At 35.0% G+C, this 21285-nt stretch overlaps 3 protein-coding genes across 5 annotated transcripts; all 3 read right to left on the reverse strand.

Moving 5' to 3' along the window:
* On the reverse strand, positions 1-2327 carry LOC108978236 (putative inorganic phosphate cotransporter). The gene is made up of 4 exons (XM_018948395.1): positions 2193-2327; positions 1888-2024; positions 751-1830; positions 1-680 (listed from the first exon to the last, which is right to left on the reverse strand). Exons 1-4 carry the CDS (start codon positions 2227-2229, stop codon positions 525-527), a joined length of 1410 nt encoding a protein of 469 aa, XP_018803940.1. The 5' UTR covers positions 2230-2327; the 3' UTR covers positions 1-524.
* Positions 2328-4894: 2567 nt separating this feature from the next.
* LOC108978230 (probable cytochrome P450 12b2, mitochondrial) lies at positions 4895-9467 on the reverse strand. Of its 3 annotated transcripts, XR_001994092.1 has the most exons (7): positions 9053-9467; positions 6827-6944; positions 6511-6757; positions 6337-6453; positions 5839-6268; positions 5120-5778; positions 4895-5067 (listed from the first exon to the last, which is right to left on the reverse strand). XR_001994092.1 is itself a non-coding variant. In XM_018948386.1 (6 exons), the coding sequence occupies exons 1-6, from the start codon at positions 9182-9184 to the stop codon at positions 5185-5187; spliced, it is 1638 nt and encodes a 545-aa protein (XP_018803931.1). In that variant the 5' UTR covers positions 9185-9467; the 3' UTR covers positions 4895-5184. The 3 variants fall into 3 exon arrangements, 2 of the variants coding, with proteins under 2 accessions (XP_018803931.1, XP_018803932.1); XM_018948386.1 differs by having other exon boundaries at positions 4895-5778; XM_018948387.1 differs by lacking the exon at positions 4895-5067 and having other exon boundaries at positions 5185-5778; positions 6827-6935; positions 9053-9184.
* A 2970-nt stretch (positions 9468-12437) lies between these two features.
* LOC108978228 (cytochrome P450 12b1, mitochondrial-like) lies at positions 12438-18056 on the reverse strand. The gene is made up of 6 exons (XM_018948385.1): positions 17694-18056; positions 14263-14398; positions 13941-14187; positions 13759-13875; positions 13269-13695; positions 12438-13214 (listed from the first exon to the last, which is right to left on the reverse strand). The coding sequence occupies exons 1-6, from the start codon at positions 17805-17807 to the stop codon at positions 12600-12602; spliced, it is 1656 nt and encodes a 551-aa protein (XP_018803930.1). The 5' UTR covers positions 17808-18056; the 3' UTR covers positions 12438-12599.
* Positions 18057-21285: the final 3229 nt, after the last annotated feature.

Here is a 21285-nt window from a genome sequence, read left to right on the forward strand (position 1 = left end):
TGATGTTCCTGTATATACAAGACTTGTTAAAGATATGCATTATTATATTGAAATTGTAAATAGTTAATATCGCACATTTTTCCGCTTTAATAACACATAAGTAATCTAGTCCAACTTAAGTGGTAACACTTTTACTAGTCTAAAGTGACTTATTGATAAGACTATTATAGAGTTTTAGCTCTAGCTCGAGATAATGCGTTCACGTCTGCTGTGAAAATACTCAGTTATGACAAAAACATTAAACAGCATTATACAAAACTATAATTTTTATCGTCGACAAGAATGTGATAATATGGGCATTAACAGTTAATTAACATACTTTATTCTAAGTGTTAGCTTAAGTTGATTCTTTTTTGTTTTTTTTTTTTTTGAATTGTTTAAACCTTTTCTGAATATCGCTATAAGAGCGATTCAACACTCACAATTACAATTATAGTATTATCTAGAAAAGAATTTTAAATACGATAGCGTTAATCTGTTAAAATTGCCAAGCTTGTTACGTCTTCGCTATGCCAAGTTTCCAATCATATTTGATCCCGCTCATTCCGCTGCAGGCCATTCGTTTTAGGATAGTTCCAGGCCTGGATTTTCGTCTCGCCAAACAAGATGAACAATAAATTGCCCACAAAGTACATGCCACTGGCAATGTAAAATACTATGCGCCACTGCTCCACATTTTGCTGTAATTGAAGGCATTTTAATAAGAAACATAAGTCTCCTATCTAAATAATAAATAGAAACTATACAAACCGCATCAGTGACAATAACGCCCACCGTCAGTGGGGCAATGAAGCTCATAACATTTGCCGCGGCATTCGCTATGCCCATAAGGACACCAGCAAAATTGGGTGATAAATCGATATGATTGATGAGAAAACCCAAATTTCCGGCTGTATTCACACCAACAGCAATCACCAGCAAAACCAGCGCCAACTCACTCTGATCGGCGCGCATATAGCCGAGCAGTATGAGCGGTACTATGGGCACCCAATATCCGATAGTGTTGAACAGTTTACGACTGACATTAAAACTGGTGTAGCCACGTTTAATCAGAAAGCTCGATATAACACAAAATACGAATGTCAGCAAGATATAAGCCAGATAAGGTGCTGAGGACATGAGAGCATTGCTCTGGATATCTTGTTTCAGTATGTTCTTCATATATGACGGGATTTCTGTTATCATTGTCCAAAAGCCCCAAGCGTAGGCGCACTGCGCCAGCAATAAAACCAAGAAAGGCACAGACGTGAATATCTTCAACCATGGTGTCTTCATGGTTGCATAGAGAGGCTCCGATTTTGACGTTGTCACCATTGCGCCCTCAATATACAAACGTTCTGCCTCACTCATCCATTTGCACTCACGAGGTGTATTAGCGCCATAAAAGTACCAGACGAAACCCCATATTATGCTGAATAAGCCAGCAAAATAGAATATACCCGGCCAACCTAATGCGGAGGAGGCAATCCAACCGCTAACCAACATCATCAGCACGCTACCGAAGGCCAGTCCGCTATAGGAGAAGGTGCCAAGTGAGCTGCGCTCCTCGGCCAGTATCCATTTGGAGAGCAGTGTGTGTACAGATGCAAACGTGCTACCCTGTATGAGACCTTGACACAAACGCAGCCCAAAGAGCAGTTGCCAACCGCCCCAACGTACGCTCAGCGGCGTGAGTAAAGCCAAAAGTGCACTTATTACTACACTAAGGAGTAACGTTATTTTACCACCAAATCTACGCGCCAACTGACTGCCCGGTATTTGTGTCACAAAGTAACCCCAAAAGAAACTGCTGAGAAGGTAGGATTTGGTCTTCTCAGACCATTGGTAATCCTTGGGTAAAAAGTTTTGGTCATGAATAAATTTGATAATTTTTTTAAGTTTTCTTACCTCAAAATCGGGGTTTGCGGAACTCTTATCCATCATTGCTACTATCGCTACCGAGAGATTTACGCGTTGCGCGAATGCAGCAGAAACTCCAAAAAACATTAGAATACATTGCACATGACGTGCGCCAAAGAGCGGTACTGGAATACAGAGAAAATGCCATAATATTTATATAGAATATATTACGTAATTTGTTTTAATTATTATTTATTAAAAATTAAATTAGGTTGAAATAAATTGAACTTTGAGTAATTTATTAAATTTTTTTCACTGGCAGAAATTAACGCATATCGAACTTTTTTACAAACCTTTATTTTTGTTATCACCATTCTGTGCATTTTCCATTTAATATTCCGTTATTATCACACTGTTAGAAAAAAATAGAACTTCAAGTTTAAAAAACACAAATTATTAATGGACCTGTAACCAAACAAGTTGATTGATCGAGCGATGAAATGCATCTAACAGTTTTTGATTTTTCATAGTTAGTATAGAGTGCACAGCGGCAATAGACGGTTAGGCTGGCTTAAAAAGCACTTCAATTGAATAAACTTTTAGTTATGATAAAAAATTATAATCTTTTTTCTTTTTTGTAAATATAAATAGTTTGTATACCCCGAAGAAGATATATTTAGTTTGCGATGAAGTTTGTAACATCTAGAAGGAAACGTACAAGCCCCCACCGAATGGAATAAAAATTAGATGAGGTTTTTACGGTTACCTCCTATCGATTGTGTCCACTTCTGGATAGCATGTATTTCCAAAGGCCCAGCACTCTGACGAATTCCAGGAACTTGTTATGCGCTATTGACGTGATGCGATCTTTATCCACATAAATGGATCCGCTCAAGGAGAAGATCCCATAAAACATATAAACAATTCGTTAGCATGACGAGCTGAGTCAATTTAGCTATATTCGTCTGTTCATCACGTATGTCCCGAGTTTTAAAAATTTGTTCTGAAAATTTCACAAAATATTTATAAAATATGTACATTTAGAATAGTAGAAAATTATGATGTTATAGCCTAGCCAACAGCATGACGTTTCTTCCCTTCACTATTTGATGTCAATTCAAGATATCGAGTACAGCCAGGTTCTTCTCCACCTGCTCTTTCCAACGGTGTGGAGGTACTCCTCTTTCCCTGCTTTCACCAGTGGGTACTGAATAGAAAAGCTTCAAAGCTGGAGTGTTTACGTCTATCCGAACAACACGAAGTTTAAAAAAAAGTTACAGCTGTTCAAAAATGAGTGAAAATAATGAAGAAATTCACAATTCGAAGACGATGCTGTATCCGTTTGTGTAGCACAACAAAGTTTCGCTCGTTTCCGTTCTAGCGGAAAAATGGCAAAAATTGTTCCACCAAAATGGTACATATTTCTTTATTTATTTATTATTATAAATACAAAAAATAAGTTGAAGTTTGATAAGAAATACGTTAAATTTCAATTAACTTCTTGAGTGGGCGTTCTTCGCTATTTGTTGCACTTTTCTTGAAGTGTAACGAGAAATGGAAACACCATTTTTTTGTTGTTAGGCAACTCCAAATGATATTTAATTGCATGTCGAGAGCATGTTACTTAAGGAGCAATACTTCACATATTAAGTGCCGTCATTTCTCTGATATAAGTTAATAAAATACTTACTGAGAGGCACTGACTTTGATATTTGATCTTATCAAACTAATTTTAGTAATTTAGTCAGTGTCGTTAAAATAAAAAAAAAAATAAAATAAAAAATAAGTTTCTAATTATACCGGGTGTATTTTCTTTATTATAATAATCAAGTGCCAACAAAACAAAGAGCCGTTCGAAGTAATGAAACTATTGCTGCATTCAGGCAAGAATTGCTGAAGACAACAATTTGTCGATTCCAATACGTTCTCAAGAATTGGGACTGTCTCGAACCACAACCCGGTATATTTTGAGAAAGGATTCGGGCTTGAACTTGTATCAAATTGTTCTCACTCAAAAACTGAAGCCACAGTACAACGTCGGGAATTTGCTTATTTTGCCACGAAACAACTTGAAAACGATAACAATTTTATTAAGAAAATCATATTTTTCGATGAGTCTCATTTTCATATAAATATTGCGGTTAATAAATAAAACTGTCGATTCTGCTGTGAAGAAAACCCATAAGTTATTCATGAACGAACATTACATTCACCTAAATTGACAGTTTGATGTAGTTATTAGTCTGGTGGAAACATACCCTTATTGTCAATGGAGAGCGCTATAGATCGATGACAACGACTAGTTCCAACAAATGCATTGCGAGAAAACTTTGGAGATTCAGTTTATTCAAGAAATTGTGACATTGATTGGGCTTCAGAAAGTTGTGATTTAATACCATTAAACTACTTTTTCTGGAATTATTTGAAGCCATTGCCTTTTAGCAATAAGCCAAATTCTCTTCAAGCTTAAGACGTCAATATTGAACATGCTATTATGCTATACATGATATACGACTTGCTTTATATAATTTTATATTCAGAACTCAATTCTATCGTTTGTTTTTCGCACTAAATAAAAATCACTTGAGCTTCCTTAACAATTAGTGTGTTTTCTTTTTTTAAGGAATCATATAATTTTTATTGGAAAACCCTGTATTTCAATTGGTTCGTGATATCTGTACACGGGTTGACTTGGCGACAATATATTGATACAACCATGGCTACAAAATCGTTAAAAATGTTGTAGTGATTTTTATAAATACATATAGACCAGAGCATTCAGTCAAATTCATGAGATCATCGAAAACTTGCCTCATGCGAGTGTCATTCAATGCACTATTACTGGCGAAGAGACGTGGGTTTATTAGTATAACATAACCCGTTGTCCAACAATGTAGTGAATGGCGCTCAAAAAAAAAAAAAAAAAACAAAACAAAAAAAAAAAGAAAAAGAAACCATCCGAAGCCAAAAAAACAAAAATTCCCTGAAGGCACTGAAGATCATTCCAAACGAAGGATATAAAAAGTAAAGAGTAAGTGAAAATTCGATTAAGTGCTAGATTGCTTGTATTGGCGCAGGAGCCTATTTTATTGTATTGTATGGAACTTTTTCGACTACCCAATATTTATAATTGTGAATTGTATCTGTTTCTTTTAGAAAGATTGCCGAAGAGTATAGGTAATGTTTACAGGAAAGTAATAAACATATTCTGCCTGGCGGTGTTCTTTGCTAATAAGTAAATGAATAAGGCATTTTGCAAAATATTTAATTAAAGTCCTACCTTTTTACATGTATCTATGTATGATCTTTAAAATATGCACACTTCAGATCTAATAATAATATCAACTACTGCACCTCCTCAAATTTAAATTTCATTTCCCCGCAAGGCGTTAGAATTAGATTACTCTTATATTGCATTTCATTTTGCTCATCGGTCCAGGAGATTTTATATTTACGTAACAAGCGTGCCAACAGCACTTCCATTTCCAAATCGGCTAAACGTTTACCAATGCATGTACGCGGTCCAAAACCGAAAGGCAAATAAACGAATGGATTCTGCGATTTAACCTCTTCAACAGGATTCGAGACATTTTTGGGCGTTTTCAACCAACGCTCCGGTAGATATTCATTGCAGCGTGGAAAGAACATCTCCGAATTGCAGAGTTCCATATTTCGCATGTGCACGGCGGTACCCTTCGGCACCTTATAGCCGGAGAGCACCAGATCACGACCAGTTTGACGCATAGTACCCGAGACGATGGGCATTATGCGCATCGACTCTTTAATGCAGGCACGCAGATAGGGTAAGTTGTTGTAATTTTGAGCATTCAGTGGTGACTTGTGATGCGGTAGTAGTGTTCTTAGCTCCTCACGTAAAATATCTTGTTTATCTGGATTTTTTGCCAGAAAATATAGCGCAGTTATGACTGTGGAGGATGTCTAAAAATTAAAACAGAATCAAAATATTGAAAAATCTCACTAAGCGACAATTAATCTTACCGTGTCCAAGCCGCCAAACAACATATCGATCGCCATCACCACCGCTATATTCCTATCGAGACTTAAAAGTTTCTCAAACACAGATTTCCTCGCCGCTTTATTGTCATCTGCTTCGATGCGCTGCAGCGCTGTATCCACAAACTTTCTTGTAATCTCCGTGAGTTCATCGTGTAAGCGCATAAGACGCTTGAAACTGGACGTTTGATAGTAACGCCAGATTGAAGGCGCTATATCGTGATCGTAAGTGTACTGCATAAACTCCGACATGGCGTCAGACATGCGCAATGCAGCTGCATCAGCCTTGCCGGTGATGAGATGTAGACGCGAGTTGAGCGTTACATAGCAGATGGACTCAAATGACCACATGCGCAGCTCCGTGAGCAAGTCTGTGTTGAGCAGGCCGGTCTCAGTGTCACGCATGTCGGTGATTCTATGGAAATAAATTAACGAGAAGTATTTTTTTTTTTTTTTACAAACAATATAATACTTGGAACTCACTTGTCCACAAACTCCATTGAAATTGTGTCAATTTCCGGTAATACCTCACGTATGTTTTGTATCTTCATCATTATGGGATTGACCTTCTGACGTATATTGAACCAGCGCTCGCCTTGCCTTGATTATTTAACAAATTGTTATTAGCAACCATATAAATTTCGCATTGGTACATACTCCCCCACTAGACCAAAAACACCGCCGTAGGCATCCGGATTTTCTACCTCTCTATAATATCTGATGCTCTCAATGCCCTTGCGTATTGGCCAAACACCTTCAGTTCGAAATACTTTTTCAAAATCGATTGGGTTGTAAGTGCAAATCAGATCGGAACGTCCAAATGAACCACTTATGACGAAAATGTCACCATGACGTTGGCGTAGTGTGTTATACATTTTCAAAAAATTCGCGCCATACAATTTACCTATCGAAGAAATAATATACATACATGTAACTATTTTCATATATTTATTACACTTTTGTTAAATTTTACCGCCTGGCATGAAGTCCATCATTAGTCCGATACTAGAAGGTCCTGGTATTTCCTTGTATTCCTTTGCATTCGCCCATTCATCTTCAGTTGTTTTTTCTGCCAGTTGATGCTGAAATATCTCGAAAGAGATCCCAAAGATAGTTTTCAATAGCAGAGAAAAAATAAATTATTTTCCTAAAATTTAAATAGCTTTTTATGAAACCAACAGAGTTAGGTGGGCCCAAGCGGTAAGAGATGAGCGAAAGCAAATCTGAACGAAATCTTATATTTGGCCTTTGGTAGGGGCTCCTGGCCTTTCTAATAGTGTTGTATTTTTCATTAGCTTAAAATATGCAGGCGTAATATATATCGAGTCGTGGGATAAGCCTACACAACATCGCATACAAAGTACTATCGAGCTTATTGTGTAAAAGATTAAAGCCCACTGTCGAAAAACTGATACGGCCGTGCAACTGAATTTGAGCAATACCAAAAGCTCTGTCAGGATCGGGAAGGACCTCTCTATGCTGTTCGATACTAAACGAAAGTGGAGAAAGTAATTCCCGCTGCGGCGTTTAATCGAGAAGGTACAATCTTTTATAAGAGTGATATCATTGGCCTCAACATCCGCGCTGTTAGTTCTGATTTTCCCAGACTGGATAAGGAAGCAGAGCAGATGGATCTGATAGTGCTGATAGGGAACCAGGGCAAGATGAAATATCTCCTGTCATCAAACAAACAGTCGTCGTGCTCGCAGTTTGGCTCTCACGTCACTGTCGACAATTATAACTTTGAAGTCGGAGATAATTCTGTCTACCTTGGAACCAGTATCAGCACCAACAAAAATGTCAGCCTCAAAATCAATCGCAGAATAACTCTTACCAACAGGTCAGGACTGAGCAGGCAATCGAAAACTAAAGTCCTTGCTCGATGAACAAAAACCAAACTCTATAAGTCACTCATAATTCCCGTCCTACTATAAGGTGCAAAAACATGGACGATGACAACATCTGAGGATTCGACGTTACGAGTTTTCGAAAGAAAGGTTCTGCGGAAGATTTATGGTCCTTTGCGCATTGGCCACAGCCAATACCGCATTCGGTGCGTGTTCCGAATGGAAGAAAACACTCAAGCTCTGAAAGTATTCGACTCAGTACCCGACGGATTAAGCAGAGGAAGAGGAAGATCTCCACTCCGTTGGAAAGACAAGGTGAAGAAGGACCTGTCTACACTTGGAATCACCAATTGGCGCCAAACAGTGAAAAGCAAGAACGGAAGGGGCGCCGTTGTAAACTCGACTACAACCGCGTAAACGGTTTCAATGAAGAAGAAGAATATATATCGAGCAACGAGTTTTCTTGCAATTTTGTGCTGTTAATGAAATCACGGTTATGAAGCCATTGAATATGTTGTAAAGTATTTTCAGAAGTCTACCTTATCAAAGGATAAATTTTTGAGTGACATAAAGCATTCAGTGAAGGTCGTGAAGTCAACGACAACTTTCCTTATGCGAGTTTTCCGCCCACCTCTATTAAAGACGGTAAGATTTCAACACCTCTTAAGGATTTGCAACAACGACGTTAAGTCGAGATCGCAAAAGAGATGATTTACAAAGTATTTTAGCTCTCTACATTTATCAAACGCATCATTACTGTTGTCGGGACGTTGATTTTTGAATATGACGTCAAAACTGTTAGCAATCCAAATGTGTCAAAACTGAGAAAATCAAACTGAAGGCACTGAAGACCATTTCTGACGAAGCTCTTTGCAAGTGTATACAAAATTTAACAAGCGTTGGCATATATCGATGCAGGATTTTTTTGAGGATATAATACAATTTTCGAATTTTTAAGCTTCCAACCCACCTCAAAAATCTTAACATTTCCGTGAGGTATTTAAACGGCATTTACTGTGTTTATATGATAAGTTAAGTAAGAGCGACTAATTCTTTTTTTAAACCTTGAAAAGACATAATATTTGCATAAAAGATCGGCTAATTGTATGCCCGAAAATAGTTTTGTATGAATATACTCAACACGAAAGAATGAAACAAAGCTTTCTTTACTGAGCGGAATGAATGAGCAAAAACAAGTTCAATGCTCCCGCTACACTTCTCAATTACAACGCGAACAAAAAACTCAGTTACACACGCACAGACATTTAATTCGCGTTGCCATTAGCTGATAAGACGCGTACGAGAGCTTTCTACAAAATTATGAGTGCAGCTGCACCCAAATCAGCACTTACCTGCTGTTCCAACGATGCACTGCGTGTAGTCAATGGCTGCAAATGCGCGGCGGGCGCCAGACGCAGTTGTTGTATAGCGCTAAGCGGCTGTTGCATGTAGCGATAGAAGGATTGAAATCGACCGCGAAACATTTTGTTTTATTTTTTAAGCTTTTGGTTTTATTTGCTTTGTCTTTTATATTAATAGACGCGTACTTTTACGTTTTGTTTACTTATTATCTATATTCGTGAGATCAGTAATTTTCAGTACACACGCTTTAATATTTGTTTCTTCTTTTTTAGCAGCTCAGAATAAGTTCCAATGCAGGCAAGGCGCCACCGAAGTTAATATGAACTCGTCGGTGGTTGCAATGGCACTGAACTCTTCTGTTGGATCACAAACAGTTTAAGTAAAAGTATTGTGCTACTTAAATTCAAGGAGAACGTAAAGAAGTATACAAAATTTGTGCAATATGCTCTGAGAATGACGCACCATGAGAATCAGAATTGGAGAGCGGTGGTCATTTTAAATTACAAAAATGACAAGTAGGCAAGGGGTAAGTTCGGGTGGAATGGATCATTTTATACTCTTGCAACTTACAAGGATCAAAGCCAAGAAAATACCTTATGCTATAAAGAGCCAACAAGAGGATCGGAATCCAGATATTTTATACAGCCATGCCCTCCATGTAACTCATACACAGACCAACATATTCGACAAAACTTTAGTTAGAAACCCGAAAATCTTTATTTAGTTTGGTAGTGTCTATCCGGTTTTATTTGTGTTTGTCAATACAAAATATTATTAACTTGACACATGCTAATAAATTATTCTCTAGTTTTCATTAAGGAACCTCACATACAATCAATAATCACATGGAGGAAAGTCAGCCAGATGTTCGAAAATCCTGATATCAGTTATATGGGGCCTGCATAAAGTCCCAATCTTATCTATTTTAGGCATAAACATGTACTGTTTTGAGTAAAACACGCTCTCTCATTTTCATTGACATAACTCCAATATTGGCTCATATATGCTGTATAAATCACCCAGAAGTTCGCAAAAGTTGTATATTATTATGTATATAGTTTTGGCCCGATTCAACCAATTTTTGATACATACATAGAGATACTGTTATAAGGAAAAGATTCTCTCTGAATTTCAATTGTAGTTTCAAAAAATTAACCGATATTTTCGGTCAAAAATTCAAATTAGGTACTAAGACACATTAAATTTTTGGTCATAAGGTGAGATATTCTAAAGGCATTCTTCGTTCAAAATTGTATACCGTTATATTAATTGCTTTTAGATTTGTGTACTGGAAAATGAAAAAATTAAATGGAATTTCAAATTGTGCTTTATGGGAAGTAGGCGCTTATTGTCCGATTTCGTACTTTGACATAAGAATATCTAAAAAATGTTACAAACTAAATTTAATCGAAAGCGCTAGGGCAGGCCCCGAGATATGGGGTTTCTCCTACAAATGGGACGCCCATCGTCCAATTTTACCCGGTTCCCATAAAGGCCTCTCATATCATCTTGAGTGTAAAATTGTATGTCGCTGGCATATTTAGTCGATACCGTTATATGGAGAGCGAACAGGGTTATCTTACGATTTCACTCATTTTTACGATACCAATAGTGGTTTTTCTTGAGTGATTTTGGTTGTTGTAGCTTTAGCAGTTTAGGACATATGTACATTAAACTTATTAAAGGACGACGTCAAGCCCAGTCTTTATAAAAGCTATAAGTGCTATTTGTTACTGCGATCCCCTGTGTACAATTATATATTTTAATTTAGTGTGTAATTATGGCTTTAATACCTTTTCGATTAATGATATTTTGTGGGCGTGGCAGTGTATCGATTACTAGTAATGACATTATTTACGGCAAATTATAAAAATCATGAACAGCTATTTTTATACGTGACTTCAAAATGATATAGCTATTTGGATTAGGGTAACTAATGGATATATTTTTAGAAAGGTTTTTTTGACAGTTTGCCTTTTCATAATGAACAGGCTTACAAGTATAATGAAACAATATTTGCAAATCATGTAAATATTATCAAAATAATGGGTTGGTTCCATTTCGCAAGAAAATTTTGTTCAGTTATGAAGCAGACTTTTGATTGAATGGCTACGTTAATAAAGAAATTTTTAGTATTTTGAGTGATGGTAATCCACAAGGCATTATGAGACACTTTTACATCATAATTAATCATTTTGTAGTGCCTAAATTGGAAGACGTTGAAAGATACTTTTGTTGAGACCATTATCTCGCGTGGTGAATCTGTGGCGTGATCTCGAAGATCGTGTGATTTAAAAACGCTGTTGTTTCGGTTGTCTTCGTAGATAAGACCAAGACGATTGACGCTGCCATTTGTTTTTAAAAGGATAAAAACCTGCTAATGTTCAATTTTATTTCTGGAGACTTTATATTAGAAGAGTGTTGTAATTTGCAGATTAGAAGCTAAAATTCTTTATGGTAAGAATTAAATAAATAGCTATGTTCAGAAGAAAGTAATTCCAGTAGGCAAACAGATTTGTCGCCTCTCAATCTATAGACATATTTTCTTACTCAACCAAACTCGGAGAAAATTTTTAAATATAAATTATTATTATATTAACTTTATAAAATTACATATTTTAATTTTGTTTATTACTGAAAGCTTTGAAATTTGTTCAAGACGTTTTTTATCTTATTAAATGGCAGCCGGTGGCTTGTATAAGAGACAACACAATCTAAATTAAAAGAAACAAAAATGTACCATTTACTATACCCATGACCAACCTTGATTTTCTAAAATGTTTAACCTAACGTCCAGAGGTCCTTCAAGGCTGAATCAGATCAAGATTTGTATTTCACAACATCAACGAAAGAATTTACTACAACGCCTTGTATAATACTTGGTTTGAGTTGAAGCAGAAAACTTTTCTATAAGTATATATTAATAATCACAGAAGTATTTGATTGCTTCGATGTAGGTTCACGCTTATTCTCTACCAAACTTACCGAATATTAAATTATGTATGACGGCTGTAATTGTTTTCATTCAGAGATTCTTTTTTCAATAGCCACATATTGATAATGTAATTATTATTTTAATATAGTTTTGAAAATGAGTCAGAAAATATATTTGTAATATGTAATAATTTAAGTTCTTTATTATAAAATATTTAAATGTCAAGTTTATTAAAGAGGTGTTAAGGCAATACTTTTAATTTCTTCATTTATCTCTCCTACCTAAAAGAATCATCGAAAATTAAAGTATGAAAAGGCAAAATTGAATTTTGCATTTTCAATAAGTTATAGAGAAACATTGATCGGTATTGATCGGACGAGTAAACAAGCAAGAACCAACAAAAGAGTGATTATTTCATTTCGAAGTTAAAAGTAATGACGTCAATTATTATGTGGTATAATTATTTAGAAAGTACAAGTATTCTACATGTCAACATAAACTTTTACTCACAAATTCATTTTCATACAACTGCAATATAACAGTACATCAATTACAAATATACAAATTCTTAACATGAATTTTACTAGAAAAAAAGGAATCACTTATACAGAGAAACTGCCAATAGCACAGTCCTCCTCTTCGATTGGCATAAATCTGAACTTCACCGGGCCCTTTGGTGCCAAAATGAGATTGCTTACATATTGCATTTCATCCGGCGATGCCCAGCTAATCTTATACAAGCGCACAAGACGCGCCATCAGGGTTTCCATCTCCATTTCAGCTATACGCTTGCCAACACAAGTGCGTGGACCGAAGCCGAAGGGCGCATAAATGAATGGATTGCTGCTGCGCAATTCCGGGCAAGCACTCTCACCCGATTTCAGCCAACGTTCGGGTATGAACTCTTTATAACGCGGATAAAACTGCTCACTATTGCAGAGCGCCATATTGCCGAGGTGCACCGACGTGCCGCGCGGTATGCGATAACCGGAGAGTACAACATCTTTCGGCAGCGTGCGCAGATTACCCGGCGCTATGGGTGTTATGCGCTGCGCTTCTTTGATGCAGGCACGTAAATATGGCATGTTCTTGGTATTCTCAACGGTTAAGGGTGTATTTGGATCGGGCATAATTTGTATTAGTTCGCGACGTAAGGCACGTTGCTTCTCCGGATTACGCGCAATGTGATACAACGTTGTAATAAATGTGGAGGCAGTCTGCAAATAAATATGTTATTAATATAATTAAATATTTATGCTACTTGAGCGCACCGTGTCCATGCCGGAGGTCAATGAATCGATGCTCATCAACATTGCGTAGTGTGTATCGATAAGCAAGAGTTTCTCCAGCACGCTCTTCGCTTGCGTTTTGCCTTCACTTTCAAAGCGGTGCATTGCCTCGAGTACATACTTATAGGTGATCTCTGTGATGCTATTGTAGGCGCGCATTAATTTTTTGAAACCCGGCGTTTCGAAGTACTTCCACACGGAGGGTCTCATGTCGTATAGAAAACTGAGATTAAAACAATCAGCTAAATTTTGTGCCAACACCGCTGCTTCTTTGTTGGCACTTTCACTGGACATATTTAGGCGTTTATTTAGCGCGATATAGGTGACCGACTCAAATGCCCATTTTTTAAGTTCAATATGAAAATCGTTTTTCAAAAGACCAGTAATCGGATCGCGCAGCGTTTCAAGCCTAAATTTGCGGTTATTGGAAAAATGTTTAAGGCAACAATAATAATTAAGTTATAGAGCCCACCTTTCCACAAATCGCAAGGTAATTTTATCTATTTCTGGCAGATCTCCACGTATACTAGCTGATTTCATCATAACTGGGTTCACTTTATTACGCATATCACCCCAACTGCGCCCATGCCTAGAAGATATGTATATATGTTTATATATAAAAAGAATTAGTAATAACTAAAAATCTCTTTTTACTCAGTCACAAGTCCACTACGGCCCTTAAAGAAGTCTACACGCTTCACTTTGCGATAGTAATCGAAACTCATTAAAGCCACACGTATCGGCCAAATGCCTTCATTGCGATAGACCACTTCAAAATCATCCGCATTATACGTGAATAAGGTATCGGGACGACCAAACATGCCCTTCAATAGAAATATGTCTCCATAACGGCTGTGCAGCCTTTTATGCATTTCGATATAGTTGATATTATAGAATTCACCTTAAAATGAAAATTAATAATATTTTTTTAAATTTTATTTGAAGAGCATTGCATGAGTTCTATGAAGGAACTTACCACCAGGCAGAAAATCGCGGAAAAGCTTGTACTTAGTAGGGCCGGGAATTGCGCTGTAATCTTTGGCATTCAACCATTCGACATCCGTACGTTCGGGTGCATTTTCATCGATGAGTTCTTTCAGTTGTTCTTCGGTCTAGAAATGTATTTGGTATAAATAAATTAGTATTTAAACGGTTGAAAACCTGATAATGTTGAATTTTATATCTGCAGACCTTATTTTATACGCAAATTTAATAATAGGTAATTTTCTTTAATAGGTATGTATATGTATATCAAATATATATACAAACATACATTGTGACCGAAAAGCAACCGGAAATTGTTAGGACTATTCTTTATTATTACGCCAAAATTTGAGAGCGATCTGTCAACCAGTTTGTTTACAGCATCTGCTTAAATCGGTACACCTCAGTAGTGCGTTGCGACTTTTATGCTAAAAATATCGACCAAAAAACGTTTCTCAAATATTGTATTTCTAACCAAATTTAGTGTGTGATTGTTGCGACTATTGGAAAAGGCTTGCGATGACTCAAATCAAAATTATCAAAAATATAAGCCTACGAGTGGAACAAAGCCTTCAAAGACGGTCGAGAGATCGTAGAAGACGTGAAAATATTAATAGATGGTAGGAGATTTCGCCATCTTTCGCGAGTCCGTTCAAATGATTTTGGTGGATATTTTGGATATGAAACACGTTCTTGATCGACTTGTCCCATAAGAGCTGATTTTCTCAAAAAGAGTACCTTAAACAGGTATCTTTCAACATGCTTGATCGTGCGAATTCCGATCCAAAATTCATGTGGGGTTTATGAGTTTGACATGCCAACATGTCAGCAATTATCGGAGTGAAGGGAAAAACGAGATGAAACCAAAACAAAAATAACTCAAAACCACTCAAATATCAAGATGATGCTCATTGTTTCGTTGTTCGTGGTTTGATGTATCATGTATTTGTTCCGGAAGAACAAACGGTCAATAAAGTTATATTTGGCTATTTAAGACGTTTGCGTAAGAACATCCGTGGACAACACTCGGAATTGTGGAAAAAAACTTATGGATTTTATACGATGATAATGCACAATCGTATAGAGCCACGATAGTGTCCGAAGTTAAAGCCAAAACCTAATGAATACCATCGATCAACCACCGTATTCACCAGATTTCGTTACGTGTGATTTTTTTTTTTTTTTTTTTTTGTTTGTTCTTAAATTGCCGCTCCGTGGAAACCGAGCCGATCGAAGAGATGAAACAAAATTCGCTGAAGAACCTAAAGGTCATACCAAAAAGTGCTTATAAAAAGTGCCTGGGCAAATCGTTGGCATAAGTGTATTACATCTGGTGCGGATTACTTTGAAGGCGACAAATAAATATTGATGAATAACTTTTTGTCTCAATGTAGATTACTATATTTTCTAACAGAAAATTAGAGGTACCTAAAAAGTACCTCACACTATATCTCCTTCCTAAGTTTTTCTGTATCTAATATGATTTTTTCGGTTTCAATATAGAGTAATGATGGTATAAGATAGGTCATCTTTTTATTACCATTTTGTTGTATTGTAGTATAAAAAGCTGAAATTTTTAACAATTCTTGGCATAACTTCGGATTACAGATGGAATAACAGTTGCCAGGTCTCACGGAGATTTCTTAATATTTAATGAAGTTATGTTGTGTACAGTCAGATAGGTTTAGTCAGGTTAAGAGGTCGATGCTGAGAGTGATCTCACTTGAACAGCTTAGAATGCCGGTAGTAGTACTTAAAAACTCATATATACTGGATCGCAAGATCCATACAAATCAATCAACCGAACCTGTCATAAATTTTCTGAGATGGCTAATGACAGCTTCGCTAAGTCTGATAGTTTGCCGAAAGTAAGACTATCGAGATGTTTCAGCCTTAGTCGTATAAAGGCTGGATAATGGAGAAGAAAGTGAAAATAATCATTAGTGTTAGTATATGCTTTTGAAGTACATAAAGTGCTTTCAACAACTGATAGTGAGTGGAATTATTCAACGAAGAAGTTCCATTAAATTTTGTATGCGAAATAAAATATTTTATTCAAGGAGGGTCAAGAACACGTTGACAACGAATCACATTCAGGGTGACTATCAACCTCCACTGACTATAACATGACAATAAAATAAAGAAATTGGTGTTTGAGAAAATATAATTAAGAGTCACAGATTTTACTGGCATCGTTGCAATATCCTACGGATCCGTGAAAAGCATTATGAGAGATTATTTGGGTCTAAGAAAAGTGAAATCACCATTTGTTTCAAAATCGATAATTTTTTTCAAAAAACAGTGTCGCATTAACGTTTGTGAAACAATGCTTTCCGACTACCACGTTGTTATAAAACCTATTATTACTGGCGAAGAGTCTTTACGAGACGGAAACAGACGATCAATAGGCGGGATGTTGTGGAAAAAGTGAGCCGATCCGAAAAAACCACGCCAAAGCAGGTCAAAAATCAAGTTTATGTTAACAGTTTTTATCGATTATCGAGGTGTCCTCCGAGTTCCTTCCGACCGGCCAAACTGTAAACAAGGAGTACTATTTGAGTGTTATGTGCCGTTTGCGCAAAGCTATTCGTAAAAAGAGGCCGGAACAATGTGCCGTGCGATAATGCGCAGTCGCAAGCCACATTGATTCTTCGTGAGTTTTTCGGCTAATATCGTGCTGCAACCACCGTATTCGGCTGATTTAGCTCCGTGTGACTTTTGACTTTTAAAATTATGAACAAAGTCTTACTATTTCTTCCTCATAGTAGTATATTATTTAGTTTATTTTTGCGTTGTTTGCTATTATTATAAAAGGAAGCACAGCTGAGCCATCAACAATAAACTGAAATCAGCGCTCTACGAAACTTTACTCAAAAAAGAATATTTTTTATGATTTTGTCTGCTTATCACGGATTACATACACATACATACATATATATGTTAATATTTATTGCGGTTAAATTTGCTTTCTTTTTTAATAATTTCATAATATTTATACACGAGTGATATATTTTAAGAACAAAATAACACATGCAAAGAAGTATATAATACAGATATCAACAAAAACAACAATGTCGTCACTTTAGTTCACTGCACTCAGAATATATACAGGCATACATATACTTATTTAAATATCGCACACGTGCGCTTAAGTATGAGCAAATATTCAGCTATATTTGTTTTTACGATATGGATTTGTATGGCATTTTTTAATTTGATTCATAAAATCCATGGTTCTTTTTTTTTTATGTAGGCAATAATAATATTAAAAGAAAAAAATAATTGTATGTATTTGCGAAAAAGAAGGCTGAATGTCTCATTTCTTGCGTTTACAAGTGTTAATCTTTACATTTACAAATTGTAGAAAATTGTCAATTTGACTTGGTGCTTAAATATTATATTATAGATTTTAGTAGCACTCACCGCACTCGAAAAGCCGGTACGCCGCTGGTGCGCTTGCTGTGCGGCACAGCTCAGCTGTGGAAGTCGAGCGAGCCCAGGACCGGTTTTCTTAACTGCGTATAGGATCTTCCACATTTTGTTTTGATACTTACTTTTACTGCGCGCTTTTTTATCTACTTATTGCTTTCAGTTTTATTTTATTTTTTGCCGGTGAACATGGAATTGCCGAAAATTGAAGTGAACAATTAATGCAAAGCCGGTGCAGCACTGAAGTCGCCGAAACGCGCAGCGTTACTGAATATTCACGCTGCTGTAATGCCGGTATTTAATTGATATCATGTTTAAATTTTAAGGGAAACACAAAGAATGTAATCGAAATTTTTGCCAAAACACATTTGGGGAGTGATAAGTAATGAATAAATGCACAAGGAAACAACACTGAAAGAAATTAAATGAAATAATCAAACCCAAAAAATAATAAAAAATATGTACATATGTATGTATGAAAGACTCTCTTTTATGACTCAGCTAATTCCATAAGTAAACTGATGGCGCTCGCCGCGTCGGTTGGGCTGGAGAAGGATAATCGTTTAATTATTATATAAATATATACATTCATATATTAAGGCGGATCAATTTATAGAGAGCCAAAAAATAGAAAAAATCACCAATGCGGGAAATAGTCTACAGATTTTTCTGAACTAGTTTTTTTAAGAGTCGCTGTGTCTAAAACCAGTTTCGATATTTAAGGCAAAGATTTTTAGGATTTCTATCCCAATGAGATTTAATATGTAGGTGAATTTTCATAATCTATTGATCAATTGCCGGAATTGGCAAATATCGGACAACTATATATATCCAAATCTTCCATATAACCGATTATTCAGATTTTTTAAACTTCGCCCTAAAAATCGTTAGCTCTAAACCGGTTTTAGACCCTTAGTCTCTTTTTTCAGAATTATCCGTAGAATATTTCTTGTATACATGATTTTATAGAAAAAAGCCACCCGCTCTAATATACATATGTATGTATATGTGTATATAATGAGAGATTGAAAAGGTGCAAAATTAAAAAAAAAAAAATATATATACATATATCTTCCGGATGTTGCTGTTGTAAAATTCTAGAACCCCATATTTTTTTTTTTTTTTTTTTTTTTTTTTTTTTTTTTTTTTTTTTTTTTTTTTTTTTGCACTAAACTAAAATTAACAAACTTCGGGATTCCGAGACCCAACACCGAAAATTCGGGATTATTATATTGTACTCATTTTCATAGTAGATTATGCTTTTTGTGCATTTTATTGGAAAAATAATAATTTTTCAACTATAGTTCGTCATATAAACTTTATAAATTGGGGTATGAATGTCTTCGAAATGTTGTTGTTAATTTCGTTTTGATAAAAAAAAAATTAATATGATATACAGGCTTTTCTAGGCATTTAATTACAAAATTCGGGATTAAAATATTCTACTCGTTTTCACAGCTAATTATGTTTTTTGTGTACTTTCTTTTAAATTTATTTATTATTTTTTTTATTATTTATTTGATTATTTATGTATTGCTAGACGTTCAAGAATTTCTATTTTGCAGAAAGTTACTTAAAACATGAAACATGCTTACTTTGCGAAACACTGCATCCAAAGTTGCTTTCAGTACAGTACGAAGCGCAAAATTCTCACACCAAAATTTATTCGTACAGTCTATCGACTGACAACGGCAGCTTTCAATCTATCTACATAGCAAAAAATATCACTAAATTCATGAAACTTGGAGCAAAGTTTCAAACCATGTTCACAGAACAGAGTGCCTCAGAGTCACTTAAAAAAGCTTATCGTACAGTACGCATAAGTTTCAGCAGAGGCAAAACGGCAACTTTTGTACGAATTGAATTTTACAAGATTTTTAGTGCGTACTGTAGATTAATAAGATTTTTTATTATTATTATGATTTTAATATTGAAATGAATTTTTATACTCTTGCACCCAAAGGAATCGAATGGACAGAGTGACATGTTGAGTAGATTGAGACATAGTTCCTCAGTTTTGAGCTATCGCAATAAAATTTTGCACACGTTTTTCCTGAAGAATCTAGTTTCTCCGACCATATTCAGATAAGATCATATAGTTGCCATTCCCACTAAGCTATAAAAATCAATATAAAAATTTGCATGTTCATTTTCAAAATGTAAAAACAGCTGTGTTGGGTATTATAGCATCGAGGAGGAAGAAGTTTTTTCTTGCTTTATAACATTTCTAGTAATCTTTTATGTACCAATATTATTCTTCTAAATAAATACTTTCAACTAATTTAAAAAACGTTTTTAAACTTTTCGAACTTTCTATAAAAAAAAGGATTTCTACAAATAAATGCAGAAAAATATGAATATATTTCCTATTCCCATAGCAGTAATATTTTAAACCTTACCTTGTAGGAAATTATTACCTCAGAAAAATAAAATGCTTAATTTTCATACAATTTAAATTACATTTATTCGCCATTCGTAATTACTTGCTTAGAGTTTTTAATATATATATGCATGTTTTTATTGTTTACTAGTATTTTTGTTTGGTTTTCGTTTTTAATTTTAAATAATTTTCTGATATGCGCTAAACTAACGTTAGACGTTGAAATTGTTTGTTAAAGTTAAGAGAATCAATGCAAGGAATCTTTAATAGTATGTATGTATATATGTTTTTTTACAGATTTCTTGTGTAACTTATTTTCTTTAATACTATTTTTTTTTTTTTAAATATTTTTTGTTGCCTTTTTATCTTAGGTACATAACAGTTTAGATTTTACGCATGCTTAATTAAGTTCTGCTTGAATATGAAAAAAATCTTACTCGAAGAAACATTCAGCTTTATACGATTATATGAGAAAAACACACATCCAGACATACTTTGTCTAGATTTATTAGATTTCTTAGATTCGCCTTAAAGTTCTGCGTTAAGTATATGTGTGACTGTATGTACAGATGTAAGTATGTATTTATGATTGTGATATTTTAGGAAAGAAAAAGTGTTTGATTATTTAATTTTTAGTGAATTAGTTTTAGTAAGTAGCTTTCAGCAGATTCATTATTAGGTTGAAGTTCAAGTTAAGTACATTTAAAGTTTTTGAGTTGTATTTAATACTTAAAACGTCGAAAATTTTTCACACCAATTTTTATATTTATATTTTGTTTTAATTTGTTTTGAGAATGCTTATAAATGTTGCTTACTTTCGAACGGCCACAAATCTTGTTTTGCGTTTACAGTTATTTTATGTATTATTTTTTATGCATTAGAAAAGAAAGTTTCAGTTGCAAGCAATCACTTTTTATCAAAAGCATAAATTTAAAAAAAAAAATAATAATTGCAACAAAGTTTTTTTTATAATTTTTTTCTGTTTAAAAAATAACCATTAGTAGCCAGGCCCTTAAAATTATTACTTTATCTTATATTACATATACACATTTGAATTAAGTTATTTTTATACTCTTGCAAAATGTTGCAACAGAGCATAATATTTTTGTTCCTTTATTTTTTTTAAACTACAAAATCGTGTTTACTTTACCTAATTTCAATATTTATGTATAAAAATTATAAAAAATTAAATTTCGTTGTTTCTAT

This window comes from Bactrocera latifrons, unplaced genomic scaffold, assembly GCF_001853355.1.
Source record: "Bactrocera latifrons isolate USDA-ARS-PBARC rearing strain unplaced genomic scaffold, ASM185335v1 scaffold_12, whole genome shotgun sequence".
Classification (NCBI taxonomy): Eukaryota; Metazoa; Arthropoda; class Insecta; order Diptera; family Tephritidae; genus Bactrocera; species Bactrocera latifrons.